The sequence below is a fragment of the Augochlora pura genome, chromosome 6, assembly GCF_028453695.1.
Source record: "Augochlora pura isolate Apur16 chromosome 6, APUR_v2.2.1, whole genome shotgun sequence".
Classification (NCBI taxonomy): Eukaryota; Metazoa; Arthropoda; class Insecta; order Hymenoptera; family Halictidae; genus Augochlora; species Augochlora pura.
This window is the reverse complement of record NC_135777.1, coordinates 23,367,049-23,393,525: the sequence shown is the minus strand read 5'-3', so window position 1 is coordinate 23,393,525 and position 26,477 is coordinate 23,367,049. Positions and strand designations below refer to the sequence as shown.

The 26,477-nt window shown below is 41.6% G+C and overlaps 4 protein-coding genes and 1 long non-coding RNA gene across 9 annotated transcripts; 2 read left to right on the top strand and 3 right to left on the bottom strand.

Moving 5' to 3' along the window:
- Positions 1–92: 92 nt before the first annotated feature.
- LOC144471010 (G-protein coupled receptor moody) lies at positions 93–17,640 on the bottom strand. Of its 3 annotated transcripts, XM_078182649.1 has the most exons (7): positions 17,590–17,640; positions 17,387–17,522; positions 8,209–8,591; positions 6,288–6,497; positions 3,585–3,823; positions 2,283–2,595; positions 93–1,081 (listed from the first exon to the last, which is right to left on the bottom strand). In XM_078182649.1, the coding sequence occupies exons 4-7, from the start codon at positions 6,495–6,497 to the stop codon at positions 95–97; spliced, it is 1,749 nt and encodes a 582-aa protein (XP_078038775.1). In that variant the 5' UTR covers positions 8,209–8,591; positions 17,387–17,522; positions 17,590–17,640; the 3' UTR covers positions 93–94. The 3 variants fall into 3 exon arrangements, with proteins under 3 accessions (XP_078038775.1, XP_078038774.1, XP_078038776.1); XM_078182648.1 differs by having other exon boundaries at positions 17,387–17,603; XM_078182650.1 differs by lacking the exons at positions 17,387–17,522; positions 17,590–17,640 and adding an exon at positions 8,715–8,897.
- On the top strand, positions 1,413–3,492 carry LOC144471017 (uncharacterized). Its single transcript, XM_078182663.1, has 2 exons — positions 1,413–1,853; positions 2,344–3,492. The coding sequence occupies exon 1, from the start codon at positions 1,472–1,474 to the stop codon at positions 1,850–1,852; it is 381 nt and encodes a 126-aa protein (XP_078038789.1). The 5' UTR covers positions 1,413–1,471; the 3' UTR covers position 1,853; positions 2,344–3,492.
- On the top strand, positions 12,950–24,425 carry Moody (G-protein coupled receptor moody). Of its 3 annotated transcripts, none has more exons than XM_078182655.1 (9): positions 12,950–13,705; positions 19,406–19,537; positions 19,735–19,875; positions 19,943–20,113; positions 20,256–20,383; positions 20,532–20,685; positions 20,801–21,000; positions 21,127–21,312; positions 22,228–24,425. In XM_078182655.1, exons 2-9 carry the CDS (start codon positions 19,473–19,475, stop codon positions 22,305–22,307), a joined length of 1,125 nt encoding a protein of 374 aa, XP_078038781.1. In that variant the 5' UTR covers positions 12,950–13,705; positions 19,406–19,472; the 3' UTR covers positions 22,308–24,425. The 3 variants fall into 3 exon arrangements, with proteins under 3 accessions (XP_078038781.1, XP_078038783.1, XP_078038782.1); XM_078182657.1 differs by having other exon boundaries at positions 21,127–21,403; XM_078182656.1 differs by lacking the exon at positions 12,950–13,705 and adding an exon at positions 13,747–13,828.
- On the bottom strand, positions 17,770–19,399 carry LOC144471019 (uncharacterized). Its single transcript, XR_013494212.1, has 3 exons — positions 19,244–19,399; positions 18,537–18,834; positions 17,770–18,181 (listed from the first exon to the last, which is right to left on the bottom strand). It is a non-coding gene; the product is annotated as an uncharacterized LOC144471019 (long non-coding RNA).
- On the bottom strand, positions 23,236–26,351 carry LOC144471016 (ras-related protein Rab-38-like). Its single transcript, XM_078182661.1, has 6 exons — positions 25,092–26,351; positions 24,832–24,864; positions 24,380–24,476; positions 24,000–24,056; positions 23,663–23,907; positions 23,236–23,477 (listed from the first exon to the last, which is right to left on the bottom strand). The coding sequence occupies exons 1-6, from the start codon at positions 25,204–25,206 to the stop codon at positions 23,353–23,355; spliced, it is 672 nt and encodes a 223-aa protein (XP_078038787.1). The 5' UTR covers positions 25,207–26,351; the 3' UTR covers positions 23,236–23,352.
- Positions 26,352–26,477: the final 126 nt, after the last annotated feature.

Below are 26,477 nucleotides of genomic sequence, written 5' to 3'. Positions count from 1 at the left end.
CTCTCCGTTGCCCGACCTAATAGACATACAATTTGATTCTCTCGTTTATTTCGTCGACGGTTTTATTGTTTCATCCCCATAGGATACGGTAAGCTCACGGTTTCCTAGCCCCGTTTCTGGAAGCGACATCGTTCCTGCAAAGCAACACGTTCTTGTAGGCACTTCTGTACTCAGAGCTCATCACCACGTACACTACAGGATTGATGCAAGTCGTCAGATAAATCAGTATATATCCGGCGATATTTAGTCCTCTCCAGTCGATGGCGTTCTTGAACGTCTTAGTGACGGTGATCGGCAAATAGCAGACGAGGAACGACGAGAATATCACCAGAATCATCTTCAGCAGCTTCTTGTCTTTGTTGCACATCCTCGGAGGGCTCTCCGCGTTCCTCGACTTCCCGTCGACGTGGAACTTCGATCCTTTCCTGACCATCGTGGATCTCTTCGCAGGCTGCTCCGGCGTGCTCGATCGCAGCCGATCGTTTTCCGTCGCGACCTTCGAGTTCAACCGTTGGACCCATAACGCGGACTCGATGATGAACGAAGCTCTGCTCGCCATTCTTTCCAATTTATTCCGCGCATTAGCGGAGCCTTTTACAGGCGATTCGTTTATCGCGGCGCTATCACTGTGCGAGAACGTGTCCTCCGTTTCATCCAAGTCGTCCCTCTCGTCGACGTACGGTATATCGTCCATCTTCGTTTCGAACCCGGAGCTCGTCCTATTACAGGCCTCGAGGATCCCGTGGGGAGTCGACGAGTCGACGGATTTCATCCTCGACTCCTTCGTTCCCACGCTGGCCGTTTTGCTGATGAAGCTGTCCGCGTCCTCTTCCTCCTCACCTTCCTCCTCTTCGTCGTCCTCCTCGTCTTCCGCCTTGGTTGGCTCCTGGTCCGAAGAGGTCCGCAGCTCCGATAGAGACTCTCCGATCGCCGATCTCGATGGGGTCCGCGAGCAATTCAATCGACTCGGCGATACGATCGTCCGTTTCGAGGAGAAGTTCGAACAAACCATGCTCGCCGTGCAACTAGAGTCCATGACAGATAGTTCTTCTTGCGGGATCCTCGGGGACAACGAGCGACGCTGGAAAAGTACCAAGAAATTAATACGATCGTTGATAATTAATGCACAGTGGATTTTGCGGCAAAAATGAGTAGATTAAATACATTTAACAATATGAATGTATTACTTTCGACCTGCTGAGTTTACGAATTTATTGTAACGATGGATGAGCCAAACATAAATTATTGAGAAGGTTGAAAGAAACTGAGAATAAATGAAACTATTTCGGTGTTCCAACGGTGTTCCATTATGAAATTCGATCTCGGTGGCAACGAAAACATAAACATAGTCGCGACGGAACGTAAGCTGTAGTCATCGACGTGCCCGACACGGTCATTTTGTATACGGCAGTCGTTCGAGTAGGACCTGATTACTGGTATTCGTCTAACGAAATTTCGTGAGACCAGAAGAATGGCGAAACGATTAAAAACGTCTCAATCGTTGAAGAAAACGACTGCCGTACCAGTGTTGTATTCGAATATCCGTGAAACCGACAATGGTGAATCAGCAGACAATAAAGTCGAATATCCCAGCGAAGAAATTGGGGATACCTCGGAAAGTGGAATAGCGGATGTTTCGAATCTGCGTAAAAGGAAACGTCACTATAAGTTTTCGGGTAGCGACGGGGACAGCGAAAGCATGCAATGCCACCAAAACGTAATTGTCATAGACAGAGTCACATTGGGAAAGATAAGAGAATGGTCCGCCGCTGGAAGATTACAATTGCATCACATTTTCAAGAGCTTACCAAAACCCCAGGAAGATGTTAATTTAAGATATTGCGAATGGTGAAGTAAGTACTACATTTTCATTACCAATTGACAGCAATATAATTACTATTATATTGCTATATATAATTATAATTAAAGAATTATAATGAAAATAATTATAATTATATTATTATAATTATCACAGTTGTCATTATGTAGTAGTAGAGATTCCACATCATAGAATTTCTTTTGTTAGATAGTAATAAATCAATAAAAGTAAAAGCCCTGTCTACTGTTTACGTTTTGATAGATACACATAGCTTCGTCTTCATTGTTCGGCAGATCTCGTGTTGCTCTCTGTTGCTAGTTCTTGAATCGATTCATTGTCTACTTTACATAAAGGTACACAATACGCTGATTACAATTCCGTAGAAATTATTTGAATACAGGCTAATCAAACGTATCGAAGACTGCGACGATTTCGTTCGTTCGGTGTAGATTCCGAATCTCACCTCGCACTTCGCATCATTGGCTTCGGTCTTCATCGTTAAACTTCGTTTTTTGCTTTTCCAGGCCGTTCTCCTAACGATGAAGAAGATTCTGGCATAGCAAACGACGATCGCGACGCAAGGAATCAAGAAAGCCACGACGAACAGGAACTCTTTGGGGCTTCGACCGTTTACATCCGGAAGTATCGAACAGGATCCAATGGCAGTGTCCAGTCCGAAACGACCCCAGCTTTCGAACCAGGTAACGACCAGAACACCGAAGGCGACGAACCAGATGCTTATCACCATCGGCACTATATATCTTTGTTTATACAATCTGAAAGCAGGAGAAAATGTATATGTATATCTTTTGTCGTTTTAATCTTACGATCATCTAACTCTTTTTAACTGAATTTTAATACATTTCATCGATTGAATATCATTTATTAGACTTCTTACCAGCGGTAAATCGATCATTCTAGTAACTACGCGTTCGAAAGCTGTGTTCCATTTATTCGACGATATTATTCTGAATCAACAATTATATTTAACTTGAGTATAAAAATGTTCCTTTTCTTTTCCAACGATTCAACGTTCGACGATTGTTTAGGATACAACATCTGTCTCAGCAATATTTCTTCGCCTTTGTTACATCAGATATTTCGATGCGCGGATTAAGAATCCGAAAAGAAACAAATTATCGCTCTCTTTTCGTTTTCGAGATATAATGTTTATACGTATAGCGGGGACTATTCTATAGATATTATTATATAGATGAAGACGGCGACCTCCGATTTCGATGATTTTTTTTAATATGTCGTAAAGCTCGACATTTTGTGCAACTTCTACCAACACGCGAGTACGGGAAAGAGTTGCTTAAAATGTCGTATCCCGCACATCCGCAATAATCATCGTAATCGGTACAGCTTAATTCCATCTATATAATTAGCGATAATCGATTTGTCGAACTGTGTGCGAGCTAGTTCTATTTTGCCAGTACCGTATGAACTATACATTGGCGCTCCGGATCCATAGTAGTAACTTTTATATCTCGTGAACGACGAGGGAGCGGCGATCTTTCGTTTCGGATTCTTGATCCACGCGTAAAACGATATAATATACCAAAGGACGTTATTCATACATTTCGTAAATTATTTCGCATACATATCAATTAGTATTAAGCTCGACGTATGTATTATCATTACATGTAATTACAGAAAATATAAACTACTTATATGCAACGTAAAAACGGTTCCTCGATTGTTGTTCTCGTTCCTGAATGATAGATGTTTGCAGTCTGTAATAAGTAGTTTATCAGCTACTTACGTAGGATACCATCTAGGATGGCCGATCATGACATAACGATTGATGGTGATCGCGAGAATCGTGAACAAACTGACTGCGACCAGACCGTATCTCAGCAGAGGGAACAGGCGACATAACAATGCCCCATGCGACCAAGAGCTGTGCCAAAAGGTTGACGTGGCTAGGGGTAGATTGAAGCAGCAGAACATCAGATCCGAGACCGAAAGATTCATTATGAAGATCGCCGTGGCGTTTCTCAGCTGTAAAGAAGAAAATCAGTTTCAATGCTAGCAAACAATTAATTAAAAATTTTATGCTATCGTTAACTCGTTATTCTAGAATTTCGTCTAAAGCTGTCTTGATTAATCCAAAGATCTCTTTACTGTTCAAGGTAACAGTGTCAGGGTCAGGGATTGTTGAACTCGATGTCAGCTACACAGTCGCATTAAAAAGCACCTGAACGCAAAAAAGATTGTCAACTTGGAATAATCTTCCAAATTAATGGAACTATCGTTTGTTATCATCTTCTCTACGTTTATTATCGTCTGCCACGTCTCGGAGTCGCATAAACACCCGGTTCCACCGTTCTTTTTTACTTTCGATAGCACACGGACCAATTCGAATGCTCGCTACGAACGAAACGTTCGATACACGGCCGTAAATAAATATCTTCCACGTTCCATGGATACAACAAGTCTCGTAAATTCATCGTGTTATATTGTAGCGGGAGAGGAGAGGCAATGGGAGCTTGGCTGAAAATACCGATTCGACATGGAATCTCGCATTGGTAAGCAAACCTCCGGCATTATACAAGAAAACATTAAGGCAACATGTTGTTTTCGTGGTTTAATTTCAGTTTCGTCGATTGGATCGACACCAGGAATCGGAAGCACTGGCACCGGAAATCAATGGAAACGGATAACAAGGGGCCAATGATCTCGGAAGTCCAATGCTGTAATTATACTGGCGATTTTATGGATTCCTGAAAAAAATAGTGAATCGGTCAAATATCAAACTGTAAGGTAATTAGAAGTATTTGAGTATACTGTTACATTATTTTCAGCTTATTGTAATTACTAGGAGAAGAAAAACGTTTTCGACTAATTTACGTTTCTCACAATTAACTCGAACAATTATTATTTGGCATCTGCAGTCGTGAAACATTTACGAACAATCATCGCCTCGTGAACACATCTGGCGTGCAGCGCCGATTATTTCGGTTCCTAAGCAGCGCCACGCGTCTTGGAACTGGAAGAAATTGGTTTTTCCGGCACAATGTGACCGGTAGAAGAGTTTTATGGCGATCTCAAGGCTCGCCCGGGAACTGAAAATAAATCGTGCATGCATGGCGCGTTGTAAAATCGTCCCCCGAACACAAATCCACAGAGAGCTCGAAGAAAGGAAAATGTTTGTATGCACGGCGAGAAGTTTATCGTGCCGTCGACGGAGTCTTATCTGGCGATCGTAGATCGTAGCTCGGTAAATATCACCATTTCGAGCTGATAAATATCGACGTTGAGAAAAGTAGAATATCGTAAATATACAAAATTATTGCAATCGTAAAGAAACTAGATTCGCAGCGGATTAATTAATAGCGAAGAAATGAAATTGCCAAAGTAACATCGGTGCATGAATAATTCAATTATGCTAATTTCAGAATCATTTTCATTTCAGTGTCCTAGATAAAGCGGAAGCCGTTTAAGTGGTAAAAAGATTCATTGTTACATCATAATTGTAACATCGTCTGAAATCGTAATTGTCGAGGATTGCCAACAATTTCCCATTGCGGAAAAACAGAGCGTTGCGCGCTTTTACTAAAAAATTTCCCGGTGCCTCGGCATTGTGTTCTAAAACAAGAGCCGAGGTGAACCACTTCACAAAGCGACCCGTCTAGGATTTAATAGCGGGAGAGTAAGGCGCACTGGAAACTCGAGCAACTGCGACCGTGTAATCTAGATCGTACACGAGTAAGAAATTCGTCACTCGGAAATCCAGATATTATCGCCGGCCGCTTATTTATTTATCGCCGCAGCTTTATCGTTGCACAATTTTCAGACCACCACCCACAGGGTCTCGAGAGCATTATCGAACCTCCCTGCGATAATCATCGCTCTGTCGTCCTACACGAATATGACAATGCTGAAACTTCGTTTCTACTTCATTTATACTTTATTTTAATCGTGTCAGTTTCTCGTCGATGTGGGATCTATAGATATAAATGATATAAAATAATACAAATAATATACATGATAAAAACTGATATAATAGATGATACAAGTAATTAAAAAATAATATAATAATTGATATAAAAATGTAGCATCGATTTACGATTTTTTGAAAAATCTGAGAAGTAACGCTAAAGTTTACTAAACATAGTGATTAAGATTGAAATGGGTAATGTGTTAATAAGTATATCAATCACACTTTATTAACAGGAGCGTGTAATTTGCTTAGACCTGTCACAACAATTCTATCATGCTTTTTTTTTATCTATTAAAATAATTGGACAACGTGTTCACTGCTTATCGAATAATTTCAAAGAGAAATTGAGCAATCAATTTTCATCGAGTTTAACTAGAGCTCTTGAAAGTAAGTTCCATAGATGAAAATCCTCGGTATTTACTAGCGTTTTATCGTGCTTTTCAGCGTTCCTGATTTCATCGTTTAGGTGGTTGGTGCTTTCAAAGAATCGTGAAATCGTGCGAACGAAGGAACAGAACTGACCTTTCTTGTTCGAAGAAGAGCGATGATGGTGAAAAGGTTGCCGGGTATCCCGACGAGCATGAAAAGCACGCAGCACCCGGCGGCGAAATGTAACAGCCATCGCGGATAGCCGACGAAGAGGACCACCGATCCTGGATCCTGCAGGACCTCCTCGAGGGCCTCTGCTATGCCATCGCGACCGGTATCGTTGCTCGCCATCCAGTACTCCATCTGAAGACAGCATGCTAGACGGTTATCGTTTCGCACAGGGCCGTAAAACTCGGACGCTTCGTTTCCGATAAATCTCGGCGAATTTATTTTTCCCCCATTTTTTCCGTCCGCAAACTTGCACGCGATCGATGGAACCGCGGTTTTTATGCGTTTAGAAGAGAATTTGAGTAGCTGCAATATCAAACGACGATAAAATTTAATACGTATAAAATAAAAATATAATAATTATAGAGAGAAAAGAATTTATATTTGATTCGTGCTCGTTGCAATCGACGAAGATCCTATTTATTTTGTAGAATATACCTTTATTATCGATTTATATAATAATTATCGATTTGAAAAAGCTGACCTTCTCTTCAAATCCCACTGAATTGTTCAAACAAGACCACTACGTTTCGCCTGTTTTTTTCTCGTCTCTTTTCCAATTTCACCCGATTTAAGTTCTCTTGTTTCTCGCGGGGGTCGAGAAAATGCACGGGCGGAACTTCTTCTTTTTCCCGCGCGGAACGTTGAAAACGAAGAGAGAAATCTATTTTCGCCACTCGAGACGATAAACTCTTTCATCCGGGGAGTAAACTTTGCCGAACGATTCTATCTCGTGTCGGAACCCGCGTTCCACGGCACACGCGAACCAGCGAGATTTTTTAGATCGCCGCTCAAAGAACCCGCTTATGCGAAACCACGAAAAAACCATTGTCGGCGTACAGTCCAGGTGCGAACCTCTCTGCGACTGAGCTGTCTCGACCGGATGTCGTTGACTCGCGGGATCCGGTGTCTTGAACTTTCGTCGATAACGCCGCGCGGACTCGTTGTACATTTTAGCCGAAATTTAAACAATTTTCACCCGGCCCGTGAACAATGTATCTTACAGAATTAACGCGAATAATAGTCATAATTAATAGTGATAAATTTCTAATAATTAAAGCGCTGCGAATTTATTTTTGTAACGAAGTATGAATAATTTCCGTATTTTCGATCGAGTTTTTATTCGATCGAAAATGCTCGGAATATTCTGGGAAACGCCAGGAGGCGGGTAAAACAATGAAATCAGTGTTCGGCAATCGGAAAACACTGGTAAAGTGAATAAATCCGGTGGCTGTCAGGTGCACTGTAACAGCTCGGGAACTCGAAGCTGGTTGCGGCTTCGAACAGACGCCGCATTCCTAGAGAAAATAAATGCTTCGTTGAAAATATTATTCTGTTATCGCGACCAAGCCGCGTTCGATCGTAATCCAAAATGACAATTAACAAACGCGTTGAGCGTGTTTTCCAGTAACAAACCAACAGCGTAATACAACAATTAGCGGTATTATGAATGTAAAATATTAAAATCGACGACGCTTTTATCTTGTTTCGATTGGACAAAATGTTCACGTGGCCGGGGATAAATGTCAACGTTCTCCGATTTGCTGAAACAATTTAAAATAATTTAGAATAATTTGGAATAATTTAAAAGAATTTAGAAGCATTAAAAATAATTTGTAATAATTTACGAAAAGTAAGCGGGTTCTTCCACGGTAAAGAGGAGCAGGGGCGTCGAGCTATTTGTTGTAATAAAGTCTGGCTCGTACGAGGTGAAAAGCCTCGGCCAATGTAAACGCGCGAAAACACGTTTTATCGGCGATGTCACTCGTTGCCCGGTGCTCTGTCGTCAGCACAATCCAGCCATTCACACGGATCCTTACCTAGAATAGAATAGAAGGGCACTTACCTTCGTGACAAGCAAAGGCTGTCGGTCCCGATCTCATTGATGCGAATCATTTATGGTACGTCATCGCACGGAGCACTCGCAACCTCTGTTTGATACGTTTAGATCGCTTCCAGCGAGCATTTACAACGTGTCAATGCACACATTTCAGCCCCGCAGTCTTCTCTTCTTCATGACGATCCCCAAAACGACGACGGCCAATCATTTTCTCTAATTGTAAGCTCATCCGTTATGCGAGCATCGTTGCCCCTGCGATTCCATTTAAGTTCTTTGATTGATCCGTACACCATTCAAAATTGTAGCAATTGCGAAGTCCCGGAGCAGGCGTTACACGATTTCTTCTATTTTTATTTTGTCCCTGTCATTTATTAGACCTCTTGGATTCACTGTGAACAAAACAAAAATGTTTATGCTGTGTTTATATTGTTAAAAAGTATTTTAAGATTATAAGACTGTGGATTTTTATGGTAATTACAGTGTTACATGAGTTGCGAATTTTATAAACTTACAAACTTGTTTTGAGCAATTTTATTATAATTAATTTTATTTTATTGTAATGCTGGTTTTAATCTTATTTTGATTTCATCTTATATTTATTTTTAGATCTTTAATGATTGAAGAACACACTGCAGAATCCAAACAATTCGTTGACACTGGATTTTACTATCTATTTATTTATTCATTCATTCATTTATCTATTTATTTATTCATTCATTCATTTATCTATTTATTTATTCATTTATTTATTGAACATATACGGCAGGTCACGCATCACTTATAAAATAATAGAAACAAAAAATTAAGAAAGGTTTAGTAAGAGAACTGCAATTCCGTAAATTAATACAATAAATCTCTCTAGATTACAGTAACAAATTGTAAAGTATTAAAAAGCACGCATCAGAGATTGAAGATAGTCGATGGATTTTTACAATGGACTGTTCACAGTAGTCGCTGCTACGTTCGAACAGGCTTTTAATCCGCCGTAATCGTCTCGAGAAACCGAAACGAAACGTTTCTCGCGTAATCCGCGAAACAAACTAAACTGATCCGGTAACTGGACCGCCGAATTCGTTCGGACGGAACCGTTCTTTCTGATCCTAATAGAGCGCAGGCGTGTGGGGTTAGTGTCCTTCACGGGCGAGGGGGAAAAGCCGGCAAAATCTATTTTACCATTTTCAAGAAAACTCACGCTACTTCGCGCTTGACGGCGAACACGCGCGGAACACGTTCGTTCTGTTTATTTGGCGATATATTTCACCCGCGCGCGCAGTAATTGCGTGCCAATATGTATCACGAAGTCGTCCGCGAACGAATACGCCGCGGTCGTAGCTTTAACGACTGGCTGGTGCACGTGATTTTGATGTCAGGTTATGTCGGCAGAGAACATTATTAGGTATGAAATCCAGAATGAAAATAACTTCTGCTCGCTCAAACAATATTGCGAATCAGAGTCATCTAAAGTCGAATGTTTATACAGGAATTATTATCATGAATATTAACAAATAAAATCCAGTGATATCCGGTTCGCTTAACTTTTTCTTTTTATATCTCTGTTACACTTTTTTATGACGTGTCATCATCAAGCACGTTCCAGACGTCCGCCTGATTCGAATTATAAGATTATAAAATTAGAAATCTGAAATTATGTTATTAATATCCCCGGATATTTAAAGAAAAGGAACGAACTTACGGATCGACCGAATATCTGTCCGGATCTAAAAATCGCGTTAAATAGCGACGTATTTTTGCCGCGCCCTTTATTGTTATCACCGGCGAACAGCGTGCCGATGTTTATGTTAAAGATAGCGTCCTATCTTTGGTCCCCGCCCTCGCGGAGGCGGCGGCGCGGAGAGAATCGGACGACGGTGATTCTTATTGCCGAGATTTCTTGGTAAATTGGGGCCGGTCCGTTAACATTAACAGAATCCGAGGGCGGCGAGACATTAACGGCGGAATTAGTTAACTCGTCGGACGGACAACGTCTTCAGATTTCGCGGGGGCGTCGATAAAATGCCGCTTTGGCCGAGTCTTCGAGGGCACGCGATCGCGCGCGGTCAATTTCATTCGTAGATAAATGCGGAGAATTGATCCTCGATTTCTCACCTCGCGGTCGCGAGTTGAAGCAAGCTTGCTCCGCGGCAGTGTCACGGGGGAAATTGATTGGTTTACCTGCAGCGAAAATAGACGAATCGTCAATGTCGACTTCGTGGGCCAGGGAACATTACATATTATGTATACACGGGAAAATCAACGCAGTTATCGACCTCCGCGGACCGTGTGCGAAGATAAAACGATTTATTACTTGGCAATTCGGCGGCCGTTTATTGCCGAGTTTCGGCGAGACTGTGACGGACACGTTCGTTAACGTTACTTAAGGTGAACCCTACTCGTAGATGTAGCTGTCGAGCAGCAGAATTTTTGGTATATTTATCTTTTTGGTATTTTTATATTTTTTTTTAATATATTATAGTAAAAGAATTATTATTGTTATTTATGATAACAAGACCGCGGACTTTATACATTTATGGTAAAAATAAGTGCCTGACAAACGGCACAAGGGTGTCTTTAAGACGACCATTTTAGGGCGTAAGACGTTCAGGCTTAAAATGAACGTAAAACGATCGTCTTTAAGATGTCCAGTGCTTATTGAGTAATAGTTCGACTACATTGGTAAAAATTTAGACAATCATGCAGCTTAAAAATAACGTTTCCGTCACGGAGTGTAACAAATTGCAAAGTAGCCGCGAAAGTAATAGCCGTGCCGATTGTTTCCCGCGACACTGCGGGCACGCGAGAAGACTTCCGGTTTACGCAACGCGCGTCGCGTCGTCTGGCCCGTAGGAAAGGTTCGGGACGTAGGTGTGCGCGGCGGCGATCGCTTGCACGAAGGGAGAATGATTTATAGAAACGCACATCGACCTATCCTCGCCCTGGAAGCACCTACGCTCGGTCCGGAACGCGCGCGCGTCCCGCTCGCTGAAACCCCGACGGGGTCCCTACATCCTTTTTAAAAATAATTACATTCGGTTACCAGGGTACACCGAGGCCGCGTGTGGGGGGGAGTGAACCAGCTGGGTACGAGCGTCCTACAACGGAAGAGTACACACCGTCCGCCCCTAATAAATCGGAAGTGGCACCGATCCTCGTTTGTTTTTTTTCCTTTCTCTTCTTCGCCAGCCTTCTTCGCAAGAAGGAAACGCCATTTACGCGGCCGCGTCGCCGATTGGTCGACGGGATTAATTAAAAACGCTGGGGGGGACAGCTAAATCGTCTAACTCGGGGGGTGGTGGTGGCCCCGTAAAATACGCTGTGGCTCGCGAAACTGTTCCGACAATTTTTCAAACGGAATAGTTATCATTTTAAACGCCAAATGGAGTTTGCTTTGTTCAGAAATGTTTTTACAAAAGTCGCAATTAGTCGGAATTGTCGAGCGAAAGAAAACAATGCGTTTTACAGGTTTCCGCGATTTATATGCAGTTCGAATTGTTATAATATTTATCTTCCATTTTAATGCAAATTTGATGTGCTCGTATAAAAATTCAACACAAGAAATTAGGAATAAAACACAATTCAAACTGCATATAAGTGGGACATAAATTCAATTCTAAAAATAATTTGTATTTCGTTGACAAAAAAATGCTAAATTATTCTGTTACTGTATAATAATTCGATTTTCCCTGTTTTCGATGGTAAGCCAGTTTCGCAGAAATTGCGGCTCGAATTTTTTGCTATCGACGATCGTTAGAGGCGCGATTAGACAGGCCTCTGTCATCGCGAAAGTGTTGTCGGTCTCCGGTTGTTGGGTTCGTATATATTGCCCTAGATTAAGCCTAGAGTTACACCCCCATCTCTAATAAAAAGTAAACGTTCGACGATTTATCGTCAAGGGGCCGTTTACCCGGTCCCCTTTCTATAAAAACTTCGACCTAAATCGTTAAACTAGACGGCTGTAATCGTTAAATCAACCGAAAACAAACTCTGAAAATCATTTAACGAGAAACATTGTTCGGTCGGTGTTTCAGTTAATCGAGATTATTCGGTTTAATTAAACTCTGACGACGGTACAAAAACTTGTCGATATTAATAAAACGTATCTTCTGATTTCGCAGTGTCTTATATAAACGTTTGCTAATGATTTTTACTAATACGATACAGATAATAAGCTATCGTTTAGGATTACGTCGATTACAGCATTTTATCTGACTTCACTAATACGTTCATGTTCGATTTTCTTACGTTGTCTTGTATTCAATTATTTCTGTAATTCTTACGGCTATTTAAATGCTTGAATAATATATATACAATATTATTAATATATTTAATAATGTATATATAAATATTTATTGATTTAGAGTAGTCAGATTCTAAACAAAAGTTTATAAATTCTCTAATGGAAATTCTATTCGCGCCTTCTAAATAGTTTATGTTTATTGCATTATGAAATCGGCGACAGCCGCATATATTAATGGATTCTTGGGAATGATTAATCTAGCGCTTTGATCTTCCTCAGATTAATATAGCCTTGGTTCGTGGTGTCCGGATGCGGGTTTCACGGAAACTATATTCATCGAAGCACACACATATGGACGGTTTACCTGAAATGTGAATGAATCATTCGGAAATTGACCAACTTTTATACTCAGAAATTTATTAAAAAGAAAGAGAGTGTGTGTAACAGTCATCTGATTCGAACGCTTGGGCCTGGTCGGCTAAATCTCAGCAGCCTGAGACCTTTTTTTGTCAGCGTGGCTGGCCGACAGAAATGCATAAAACTTTTAATCGCGTTGTCTGTCGCGACGCGACCGGGCTTCCCGATTGCCTCAAAAACTGACGCAGAGTCCCGGCAGTCCTCTCTGCCCAGAAACTCGCCGCTACTCACGTACCCACCGCGTTCCTCGTCATTCGCTTCGAGTCCGTCTCCCCCCCACGCCGTGGTCTACTGGGCCCGTATCTATCGCGACAACCAGTCCATTCGCGGTGACGGTGACGGACAGATCGTAACTCGTCGCTCTGGGTCACGTTTTGATCCCTCCACCGGCGATCGATCGAGCCATCCGTGGATCCTCGTCCTTTTGCGACGTCACCGGAACCCGCCACTCACAATACTCGCCACCATCTTTTTCAATCATTGCCACTGGTAGCATCGCGCGCCGCTCTCTCATATTGTCTATAAAGGATCGCGAGGTTGAAACTCGTCGGCCAGTGAATTTAGAGTGCCGAAGGACCGGGCCCAGATTTCGGGGCCTGATACATTCGTCTCGCGCTGCCGTGTCATTGGTGCTGTAACACGGAAAAGATAAATTAGATCGACGGAAAGCAAGTTTCGCAAGAAATAGTGCCAGAAGTGAATCCCGGCTTTGTGGATCGAGAATAGATCGCCGGGACCGCTGATTTCGGTTTTGCCGCGCTGCGATCCAGCCGACCGGAGCCGGACGTGCCCGCGGTATTGCGCATGATCGCCGATCGCCATGACGGATGAGTCGTGAAAGGAATTAACGCGGTGAGTCAAGCGCGAATGTTTGTTTCCTCGTTAGTTCCGTGAATGTTTTAATCATTCATGTTGGCGATTATCGCGCCGTTGTGGGATCAGCTGCTTAGGGCAAATCTTTCCTTAAAGTCCGCGGTAACTAGTCCAAGTATCTGACTAAAGCCAGATTACAATTTAAAAACCTTGTTTTTTCATGAGATAATTTAATAAATTTCTAATTTTCGTTAGTCATTTTTAGAACTCGACAAGTTTATTGTTAGAAAAGTATATCTATTTAAATAAAACTCAAGACTGTTCAACGTAAAAACGACTATATTGGAGTGTTACCAAAAGGATGTGCATCAACTTGAAAACCATATCGAACCGGAAAGAATAATTCGCCTGTTCGAAAAGAATAATTGTTGCATCGAATGAAGGGAGCGAGCAATTGGTCCTATGGCACATGAGTTTTTCGAGGACCACTGCGAAGATCCCGGCAGAAAAACCCGCGTATATGCCGCGTGTGACGACGAACGTGACGATGACAAAAAATGGTCACGACAAAACGAAACGCGAATGACATCCGTACAACTGTGTCCTCGTGTCTCTCTCTCTCGGTTCACCATGGTTCGCATCTGTCACGCTCTCGCTCGCGCCGACAATTTTGCATGCCAGCAAGCGGAGTGCGAACATGGCCACGTGGTATCGCGGTCTCGTGGGCGGGATTTCGGATCTAGAGATCTTGAAACACATGGCGATCCGGTACTTGCGCAACGCGCCAGCCGATTAACTCGTCAACCGGTCGATATTCAATTAGAAATGCACGGGGTGTCGATGAAAAGTCAATTGCACCAGTTGCTGTAATTAACCTCGTGGAAAATGGACCTCTGAGGACTGCATAATTGACTAAGATTGAAACCTGCGGACATAAATTTTTTGTAAATATATTTTCAGCACCGTTATGCATAAAATTAATAAAAAGATAACATCTTTCAAACAGAGCCATTAAAAAGCCTGTTATCAATTTTCCGGTATATAAACTGTTACATAGATATCTTCAAATTATTTTAATACTCTGATTTGTTAAAAATCGGTTTTATTCGCGACGAACTCCTTGGGATTTATCCTTCGTCTGCTCATTTCCATAAGTCGGGTTTATTCGCGCGAGTTCACGACAGAGTATTTATAGCGATGGCAGAGCAAACAAACGTTTGTTTGCATTGCATTTTGATTAATCTTCTAGCCACCCTCCAGCCAGAAAGTTGTAGTCGGTAGAATCGTGATGCTTGTGTATTCTTGGCGCGCGCGATTGACTATGGCCATTGGCATACTAAAAGTTGATCGATTCCAATAGCTACTTTACTGAAAGGACGAGTCTGAAAGACTTGCGCCAATTTAACGTGTACGGATTTTCTAATGGTAAGATAGAGTCATTCTTTTAATAAAAACTAATCCTTTGCACTCTAAAATAGCTCCGTGTGCATAAGAGGAGAAGATGAACAATCGGCTATCATCTACAATTAAGCGACACCCCATCACGGTGAACGCATAATTTACGACATTCTGCTTTGCATCGAGACCAATATAAATTTCATGCATATTTTCTACGGTATCTCTACCCGGCAGCGAGCACCGACTAATTAAAGACAATCTAGAATTCTCGGAAATTAGCGTGAATCTTCAACTACAATGAGCATTTGTTCCATTTTCGAACGTATGCTTCGTTGAACTAACAACACATTAAACTTTCACATTCTTGTGTCACAGTTCGTTGGAAAGTAAAAAGTTCAGTTTGCAATTTAGAAATTTTGTCGCTAAATAAACTGTTAATTATTAAGACTAGTTACGCTGACGAAAATGCTTTCGTCGAGTATGTTTCTGACCTACGCCATAAGACCAGTAAACGTGCAAGGACCCGGGCGCCATTAATTTGGGGGTTGAACTCGCAAGTTCATGGTCCGGGTCTAGAATTTAACGGTCCCGCATGTTTATGACAGGGCTCTCTCCGGACAGCTCGGGAAGACAGTGACAGTTGCTGGGGAATACACAAATGTTCGCGATCATAAATAACCGGATTGACTGGACCCAAGGCGACTCGTCACGCCGCCCGTAAATCTACGGAACAATGACCGTATTACCTGCGCCATAAATCCGGTCCACGGGGCTAGGATAAATTGTCGATCGCTTGAACGCCGAAGCTGCAAATAATTCGAGAAAAATTAGGGAAACTATTTTTGAAATACAGAATAGACTAGTATTTGAAAATATAAATTCATTTCTCCCTAGCCTCGCCTAACAAATAGAAAATCGTTCGAAGAAGCCGTAAAAACGGTCTCCCACGTCGATCCCTCTTGACTGAGGTCAAGATTAATAGTCGACCGATGATTTTCGTGGCAGCTCTCGCGAACGGTTACGCGCCGATATCGGGTCGAGCAGCACTGTTTACCCGGCTCCATTCGCGTGGGTGTGCTTTCCCTTGCACGTGTGCGGCCCGTCCACGTGTTGCAGCACGAAACGCGAAAGAGACTGTAAATTTCAACGCGCATTCTTTATTGCTACTTCAGCAGCATTAAACGCTGAGAATACAATTCGCGTACGGACCTGTGTCCGACACAAGCCCGGTATTTACATCGATTTTTTGACTTCGGACCCGTTTACCGAACGTGTTCGCGCTATCGTCCACTAGGGCGCCCCGATCCCTTCCAGTTCAATATTTTTCTTCGGTGTAAACATTTCTCTCGCCGACGGAACAGTCCCCTCGCCTTCTCTGAAAGGTTCGCTGCGTGTTCGGTCCTCCCTCGGGTCAACGAACTCAGTGTATATACGGTGCATACGGTCCTTTGTAACTTTTCCGGCAAATACAGCGATCAAAAAAGCAATAGAACGTGGAGATAGTGTGAAAACTGTGTTTGATGTACCAACATTTAATCTTCTGGTTTCTTTCTTGTTCACTGACAGCGATCCCAGAAGTAAATCTCAGACGTTTCTATAAAATTAAACACATCTAGGGATCCGTTATATAAATAAATATAAAGTTCATGTTCGATTATCTGAACAGAAACTAAATAAATATCTTTCTCTATTTCCCAATCGAATGATCATCGGAACTATGGTGTAATCCTCGCGCCTGTAGTTCGCAGCGGCGCGACGACGTCACGCTTCCTGCAATCCTTTCACCGATCCCCGGCCGCGATAGAAAAATGTCCGACATCGTTTCCATGAATGGAGCCGATCGTCGCGTCGCTCGAACAAAAAGCAGCGCGACGGGACCATCAGCCGATTTGCATGATCGCGTTGCACGAGCGTGCCGATCGTCCCGCCGCGCGGCTTAGGCACTTTCACCGTGAGTCAACTTGACTCATTCATTGCCATTCGCTGCGTGATTAACTCGGCAATCATTCGGTGACGTCAGACGATCGCGAAGGATTCTATGCTACCGATCGCGAACGTCACGTTTCTCCGCATTCCTTCGGGTTTTCTTTTGCGACATTGATGAGACCCGGTCTTCTCACCTGACTAAATCAACGGTGACTAAATCGATGAACAAGCGTTCGCGTTGACCTTCTTCACAGCAGATATTTGCCGCCATCTTCTGCACTGTAATGCACTATTTTTAGTAATATTTCTTACCGACTTTTTACTAAATTGATTTTGTAATCGCTGTAGGAAAATTTGAGAAGTACAGCTTATCGTTTTATTTTAATTAGTACTCACCCAGTTTAATGTATTCGGGATGCAACAATCTGCCAGTTGTTTCATACAAGGGATGAGCCACAGGTGGTTCGTCCCTTGACATTCACGTTCGACGCTCTGGCTCATAATTGGATCACTATAATTCTCATCCTTCTCGCTGTGAGAAACCATATTCATGCACTTAGTTAATCATTATAGCATGGAACGAGATAAATAATGCTTACAAAATGTGTAATCCTCCAAGTAAAAACATTCTGCTAAAAAACGGCGCTGCCCTAAACATTTTAAGTACGCAATAATTACTGTAAAAAAATGTTGCAAACACAGCAAGATTAACGAGAAAGGTGTTGTTAAAAATGACGATTCTTTGATCACATTGTTGAACGTAAACTCGAAGCCGGGACACGTCGCTTCATCAAACAAACCGAAAAAGGTCTTAATTGGCTAACTGGATCACTTGCAGCCGTCTGAAATGAATACCAATTAATGGGGGTCCCCGTGATCGCATTTACGCCGCCTAAATCGCGAAGGGTGAACCTAATCGTATTTCTAGTAGCGGCGAGATAAATTAGCATTGAAAGAGCGCGGTTAGCTGGAGCGTTCCTTTTGTGGAGGTAACTAGAATAGAATTCGGTGAATCATCGATGGTGCTTCGACGTGTGTAAAGCGTCCAATGGAACTGAAAAGCGATGGAGAATGCTACGGTAAAATTACGCCGCCAGTTTATTTCGTCATTCGTTCATTTATCAACTGGATAGACGACTCTGTATAGCGCCGCATCGCTCCTATTTGCTGCCGTTGTACTTTCTATTAGAACTAGAACACAATAGGATAAATTAATGTAATCTTATTTCTCGATTGAATAAATTAGTATTATTTATCTTTACTGTAATTTTACATATAGAAAAATCATTATTCATTGGAAAAGCCTTGCGATCCCGAAGGACATAAAATTAAAATAAATAATTAATTATGCACAGGGTTTCCAAGAAATATATTTATGCACGTAACATCGATGCGATCTAACCTAGCTTAACCGCCGCGACGAAGTCTACAATTTATTTTTGAAGAAATGATGCGACAGAAGACTTGGATCCTCATAAAAGCGTCGTCGACGCTGCGTGAGGATGATAAGAAAAAAAACGTGTGAAGAGTATGGAATCGATCTTACAGAAGAGCTCCATAAAGATAACAGAAGCTCCGGCGTGGAGCGAGATGATAAAACGGCGGGAGGAGGACATCGGCCCGTGACGGACAGAGTTCCCATGTCTTCCACAAGTTTTGACGAGTTTTTTGTCAAGAGGGAACGCCCGGCGCTGGGTGCCCGTTAATTTCTCTTAATTAAGCTCAATCGAGGTTAATGCACCGCAGCTTGACCCTAGTTTACCAAATCCAGCATAGGACGGGACAAGCCTATAGTCGCTTCATCGAACATAGTGTTTGATGTACCAGAGTATTTCGGCCTTTCGCTGCAATAATTAAAAAATATTAATTTGATTTGCTTTCAACACGTTGCTCGGGAATCGAAGATGGCGGCCGTCACCGCCGCTTTCGAGCTACCATTCATTTCCGCTTCTTTCATAGTACTGTGAATAATAATAGACTCAAAATAATGTTCATATTTTTACCGACATTCGAACAAAATTTAAATATTTCTTGAGCTACGACACTGTCGCAATCGAAAGATATGGAAGTAACCGCATTCGAAAAAGGGTTGACGTAATTCACCGCGCGTGACGTTAGACCGGAAGTCGTGTTGTTGTATGAAAATACTTTCCTGATACAAATCGGAAAGTCCGCGAAACTATGCGACTAAACTTTCGTGGATTGACGTAACGGGGAATTTACAAATTATCCCACTCGAAACCGAGAAAATACCTCCAGTAGTTTATTCGAGTTTGTGCCTGCAGCAATCATTAACAAACCGTAGCAATCGTTAATACACCTTCAGACCACATACGTGTTTTTTTTTTCCAAAAATTCCTCCAACAATATCTCTAAGCATATTCGATTTTCTTTTATTCGTTCGACTATTTCCAGGCCTCGGAGGTTGTTCAAAGTCGAATGAATCACACAGAACGGAACAGAGAGGCTCGTCATCGTCGAAATGGACAATACGGCCACGATACAAAACAATACCAAGAGCACGATCATCGATGCCGATATGTCAAGGTAATTAACGTTCCAAGCGGCGAGTTGCGTAACTATCGAGACCTCGTGATAAAAATGTTATTTTTATCATCTTTATTTTTAACAATTTTTCCTTGTACGGTCAGTTCTTTTGATTCTAACGACAGGGTGAAAACGTTAATTACCGTCGGTGATCTTTATTTGTAACAGCGGATAAGATGGTTATACTTTATTCACAGATTTCCGAAGTCGTTGCAAACATTCGCGGCTGCGGCTGCCATGTTAATAATGATCGTCGGTCTCGCCGGGAATCTGCTAACGATCATTGCTCTCTGCAAGTATCCCAAAGTTCGTAACGTTGCGGCAGCTTTTATCATAAGGTAATGCAGAACCTTGGTTAATTTATACCGCATAAGAATCGTTTTTATCGCTTGGCGATCGTTGCAGTTTATGCGTGGCAGATTTTGTATTCTGCCTGTTGGTGTTGCCGTTCGATTCGATCCGGTTCGTCAACGCTAGTTGGGCGGAAGTGCGGTTTCTCTGTGTCTTCGTACCTTTCCTGAGATATGGGAACGTCGGCGTCAGTCTCCTCTCTGTCGCAGCTATAACCATTAATAGGTAATAAATAATAATAATAAATGAGCGAATCTTGTTCAACTCTCTGCGATCAGCGAAAAAGAAATTTTCTGGTTACATTGGTATATTTTCTCCTGTTTGAAAATATCCATGGAATTATTCAAGTCTCGGAAATTATTTTCAGGTACATTATGATAGCTCATCACGGCTTATACAGCAAAGTGTACAAGAAATACTGGATCGCTTCTATGATCGTGTTCTGTTGGATCTTTTCTTACGGGATGCAACTGCCTACTCTCTTAGGAGTCTGGGGTAAGTCAAACCGTACATTTTGTTGCATTCTCCATTGCCGATGTTCGATCGTAAAGATACGCGGTCACCCCATAAAAAATAAACAGAAAATGAAAAATTTCTCGATCCACAAGTATGTAAATTAAACTTGAATGAAAACGTTTTGCAGGAACGTTCGATTACGATAAAAATCTTGAAACCTGCTCGATCGTTAAGGATGCCAAAGGACGCACGTCAAAAACGTTCCTCTTCGTGATGGGTTTCCTGATACCCTGCGTAGTGATTGTCGGGTGCTACACGAAAATATTTTGGGTAGTGCATAGGTAAATACAGGGATTTAGAATTGCTCGCTCTTTAATTTTTTAATGTTTAAAGGATTTTTAAATCTTTCTTGTTAAATTCTGAACAGTCTCGGAACTTAGTTCTTACTTTTTCTAGATCTGAGTCAAGGATGCGAAAGCACACGACGCCTACGATAAAATCGCCGCACACACCCGGAAGGGACACCAGAGAGATTAAACAGAAACGAAGCGAATGGCGGATCACGAAGATGGTCCTCGCAATTTTCCTCAGTTTCGTTGCCTGTTACCTACCGATTACTATCGTCAAAGTAGCCGACCCAGAAGTCGGATGTCCAGGTAAAGTGTCCGCGTGAAAGAAATTAAATTGGAAGCATGATCTTAGACTACAAGGGATACCGAAGGGAAACCAGTCATTCCGGCCGGTTTGGTAGTTCTAGCATTAACTACTTTGTTACTTTTCAGGATGTCATGTGCTGGGCTACCTTCTCCTCTACTTCGCATCCTGCGTGAATCCCATAATTTACGTAATCATGAACAAGCAGTACAGACAAGCGTACGCCGGAGTGATCGGCTGTTCGCGGATAAGGGCGGGTCTGACACCGTACGGAAGCAGCGCGCCCGGTCACCATCAACAGGACTACGGCCAAGGTAACTTCGAGCCCCGTCGAGTGATAACGCTCACCAAGGTCTGACCGAACGCGAGCTAAGCGAAACACACTTCGCTCTCCACACTTATTTCGTAAGTCCAGGGCACAAATTCGCTGCTTTCTATCGTCGCCATTTCTTTCTCCCTAAATTATGGTTCCTCCTGCTCGACACGTACACACGTTCCTCGCTACGATATTCGCCGCCTCTGCTAGCAAACACGGACCGGCAAATATTTATGTTGCGGCGCGAAGATAACGATTAATACGCTCGTTATCTTCTGTCACAACTTACAGCCCGAACCGTGCCGTTTCTTTCATTAATTTTTTTAACAGCTTTAACACGCTAACCCGCCGCACCACAATGTCCAGGAGAAATGAAAGAAACTGGAACTTTGCACATGTATTTGTCACAATATTAGCAATTTGTAAAAATATTTTGACTTTGTGTACACCTACGTTTATTTATAATCATTTAAACGAAATAGTTTAGATAAATGGCTACAAACGCAGAAATTTGATTTCGTTTTGAAAATTGTATAAAATCGTAGCGATTGAAAAGAAAGTGAGCGTCTTGCCTATAGACAAAACGAAAAAAATGCTCGGACAGTATATTTGATCACGTTCGGATAAACAATTTCCGTAACTTATTAAGAGTACAATAAAAGCATGTGCAAAGTATAATAATAATGAATTAATTTTCTTAGTAAAAAATTATTGTACTGTCGACGCTTCACACAACAGAAAACCATCTTCTCCTTCATCTCTCTCAGCTAACCATGCAAATAATCCGCTTCGTTGATCTCCTTTTTTGAATCGTTTCCTGCTTGTCGCTGTGCACAAAGCCGATCGTCTGAAAAGCGTTCGAAGTAATCCGGTGTCCGTGAATCGACTCTCATTCCTATAATTCTCGTTGCAGACTTCAGCAAGACGATGGTGTCCACGGTCTCCATCGCTATGAATCCCGTGAGGAATCCTCACTTCGAAGAGGACTCGTGAATTTAGGACTGAACGTCGTGCAAGAATAGGAGGACGTAACCGTTTACAATGTAGGAAATTCGAACCTCAGCCTCCGGACTCCGACTACCGAGAGTGTCACTCCTATCGGAGCATTCAAATCTCTGCAGAAAACGTGTCGTTCTTTGTAATCGACTTTAACATACCGAGATTGCTCGACGCTGCTCGCACAGTCAAGCATCGCTGTCTTTCAGAAACTACTTCTTCGATTTTCGATGAAGTCTGTGGTTTAATTTCGCAATTTCGCTTGCTCGGCATGTGACCAAGTTGAGTCATTGCGAAGGTGAAAAGTTGGACGAAAGAAAAACGATACAGCAGTGCTGTTTTCGTATATAATAGCATTATAAATAGCTTCAGTATTGTACGATAAAGAGTAAAATAAGTTATACCTCGATTGATAAGCGAAATATTAATGTATAGAGTCATGGCGAATATGCTGTGTGTTCAATCCTCGAGACGCAGACGTCGAACTTTTGCCAAAGGTTGCACGTAAATATATTTGTACATAAAAGCACTCGTTAAACTCTATAAATATTATGTAAAAATAAAGTATAGATATATACGCAAACACATATAAATATAGATATATTCTTCAAGCAATCGTGATTTTATATTGGAAAATTGTATTTATTCTTCTTAGATAAATCTAAAAACGAGCATTCTGTAAAAAGACGATCGGAAAAGTACAAATTAAATACTTTTTCTGTTATCCGCGTTTCATCTTTCTTCACCAAAGAGCCTACCGAAGAAAAATCTCTGTTTAATCTCTATGGAAACAAAATGTACATCTGAGAAAACGCTTCTAAATCATACAATCGATCGGCGAGTTCAATTGTTATTTCGACATCGTTGTTAAGTTCGATTAATAATAAATATTTGCCATACTTGAATAAAACTGCGACTTGTATAGTTAAAATGTGGAAAAACGCGAATGGTCGTACATGTAAAAAATGTCTTTAAGGAAAACTATGCATGTGTAGCGAGAAATATCATGAAATATATGATTGCGATCGGCGAACACCGATTATTACTCGCAGCATAAGGATTCTTGTCGCGTCGCCGGCCTGTCCCGTAACATGACAGAGTCACGTGCCGCACCCCAGTCGATTCCCTTTTTCATAACGATTTCTACAAGGTAGCGCATCGCCTCGTCTGCGAAAAGAAAAGACTCATATAATGTCGCCAGTTCAATGCTATCTGTAGATTAATTTACCAGGCTTGCGATTAACAATAGAAAATATTTTATGTAATAGAAGATATCTCGTTCACGCCGTTTTACTGTACGAGTCGAGGGCGCCACTGAAATGTTACGGTAGCTGTATCATTAAGTTGCTCACCAACGTTTGTGTTTTCCTTCGCCGATGTCACGTACCAAGCACCTACGTTATGCTCCTTGCAAAACTTCGCGATCTGCTCGTTCTGCACGGCCGGATCAGCGATGTCGCATTTGTTTGCCAATAGAACTACCGGTATGTCCCCGCCATCCGGTAGCGCGACCTCCTTTCTCAGATCTGACAACCATCTTTTGATCGACTGAAACGTCGCTACTTGCGATATGTCAAATACCAAAGCTGCTGCTACCCTGTACAAAATAGTGTATTATAAAATTCTTCTACACGCTTTAATCAGTATTAACCGTCTTAGTTTATCGAATAACGAAACACGAACACTTACGCATATTTATAATAAACACTAGTCGGATACCCAACTGAACCATGGCCAACTACGTCCCTGAAAATTCGAATAAGATTTTATGCCGCAGCATAAAACTCAAACATTGTAAACGGTGGATCAAGTAATACAAAGCACAAAGTTAGAATATTTAATGAATATCGAATATCAAATATCCGTAATGACTGCTGCATTTTATGCATCTATAATTTATACGACTAAGCAACAATTTTATAACGTAATAAATACTTCGATAACAATTTAATCAAACTTTTATTTTGTCTTATAAAATCGTTAAGGGATAGTATCCTCGTGAAGAGTAACTTCGAGTGATTTCAATGGCTGCGCGAGGCAGTTGTCGGACATAGAAACGTGTAACGTACCAAATTTGCAAATTTATTTTGGTCTGTGGATCCCAGTCGAGTGATTTGATCGCGAAATCGGCTCCAATGGTGACCTTATAATTCGACGAGAACTTTCCTGTACAAAAATAATTCGATGTCAATGGCGACGATCCACAAGTTCTCAAGTTATCGCCGTTCAACCGAATGAAGATTAAAATGAACTAGGTCAAGAATAAAAACGATGAGACATTTATTTATAGCAACGTTGACAGCAGGTGCTGTACATAATAATACGATGAAACTATTAGTCATCTCAATCTTTGAAATTAATGTTGCAGAAATGAGAATATAAAGCGGGGCTTAAATAACTTTGATATATCAAAAAATTCAGTGGACTTTACTCATAAGATTAAAATTAAAAAAATTAAGATTAAAATTGAATTCGTATAATGAAAAAGTAGTACAGTTGAAACCAATACAATTGCCATTACCTTCGGTGTATCGTCTGACAATCGCAGTTTTTCCTATAATGGAGAAAGAAATTAAATAAATAAATAAATTACCACTGGTGCTCTTTCGCCATGCAAAGTAAAGTTTGATCACCACCCGCGTTTCTTTAGTCTCTACCATCTACGGTTCCAGCGAACGTGTTAATACATTTTTAAGTTAAAGTGTATACTAACGGAAGTAGCATAGCACACAGTCGGTGGCGAATTTTCGAATATGAGGATATAAAACAGCCGCGACGCACCAACGCCGTAGTCGCCGATCACGAGGAACTTGAACAGGAACTCCTTCTGACTGAACTTCGACAGCAACACGTCCGAGTCCCTCCGCGGTTTCCGGCTGTACATTTCCCTCTTCATGTCGTTTACCTTCCCGCGATCCAGCTGCTTCGAGTCTGCAATCGAATATCCTCAACTTTCTTCCCAAGCTAAAAATACTCTGAACTACTCTACAATGATTTCATCCTCTCAACGCTTACGGACTTATCAACTGCCTACTGAAAATTATCGCGAGCATACAAACATAAAGAAAACGGTGAAATCATAGTAAAAGCCTTAGATCTCAGTATTTGAACTAGTGAACACTTAAAAGATAGTTGTTGAACTGTTGAACTGTCAACACGATTGCGGGAGAATGTTTCATCATTTGTACAGCGAACAATACTCCTACAAATGCGAATGTATTTTTCTAAAATTAAATGACACACCGTTCTCATTTCTTTTACGATTACAGACACTGATTGAATTCCTCGGTACAGCAGAGTTCGTATAGGATCGTTTGTAATCGTTGAGCCGAATGAAAATGATAAAATAACATTCACAAAACAGTACACTGTACAATGATCAAAGAATAGTATACTACATACTAGTAATAAACATTACAGCACTGATCAAACGTCGACTTAGTTGAACTTCAGTGCCTGCAAGTGGAGGTGTACATTGTTATAAACTATCCGCTTCCGTGAAAACTGTACTTCGTCGAAGGCATAATTCGCAGATATATTTGTTTACCGACAGTACGTACCCCGAACGCGTGCGTCGCGTTTCTCGTTAGGTTGCAGACTAATTGCAAATAAACGAGTGTGACAAGAGAGAGACTCGCCTCGACCTCGAGGGTCGTCTCACTGCCTCCCTAGCCCCCCAAACAATTATTATCGCGGTGCTATCTGCGATTCGGTGGCCGCCGTATATCGTCTCCCATAAATTTCGACTCCTTGCCTTTCTCGACGCTATGTATATTTCATGATAGTTTATCGTTCCGCGGGGCCGGCCGGTTTAGCTCCGGATTAATCAACATCTGACGGACGCAAGTGTGTCGGAGAAAGCTATTAAACTCTCCGTCACGATACCGTTTCTGTTCATTGTTCCGCGCCGGTATAATACCAAGGTTGTCGAGAATAAACGATGTTATTCGACCGAGTTTATCGTTTCGGTGCGCAGCTATCAAACAATATTTTCTAATTATTCAACACTTAGTATTTCAATATAATATTTCCTTGTAATTTAATACTTTCTTAATTAGAGCGTCGTGCTATTTTTTTTTATTCGATGCTCATGTAGATTCGTAAAAGATACCAACTTTTATAGCACAACGCGTTAAACATTAACAGAGAGCGTATTAACACTGGAGC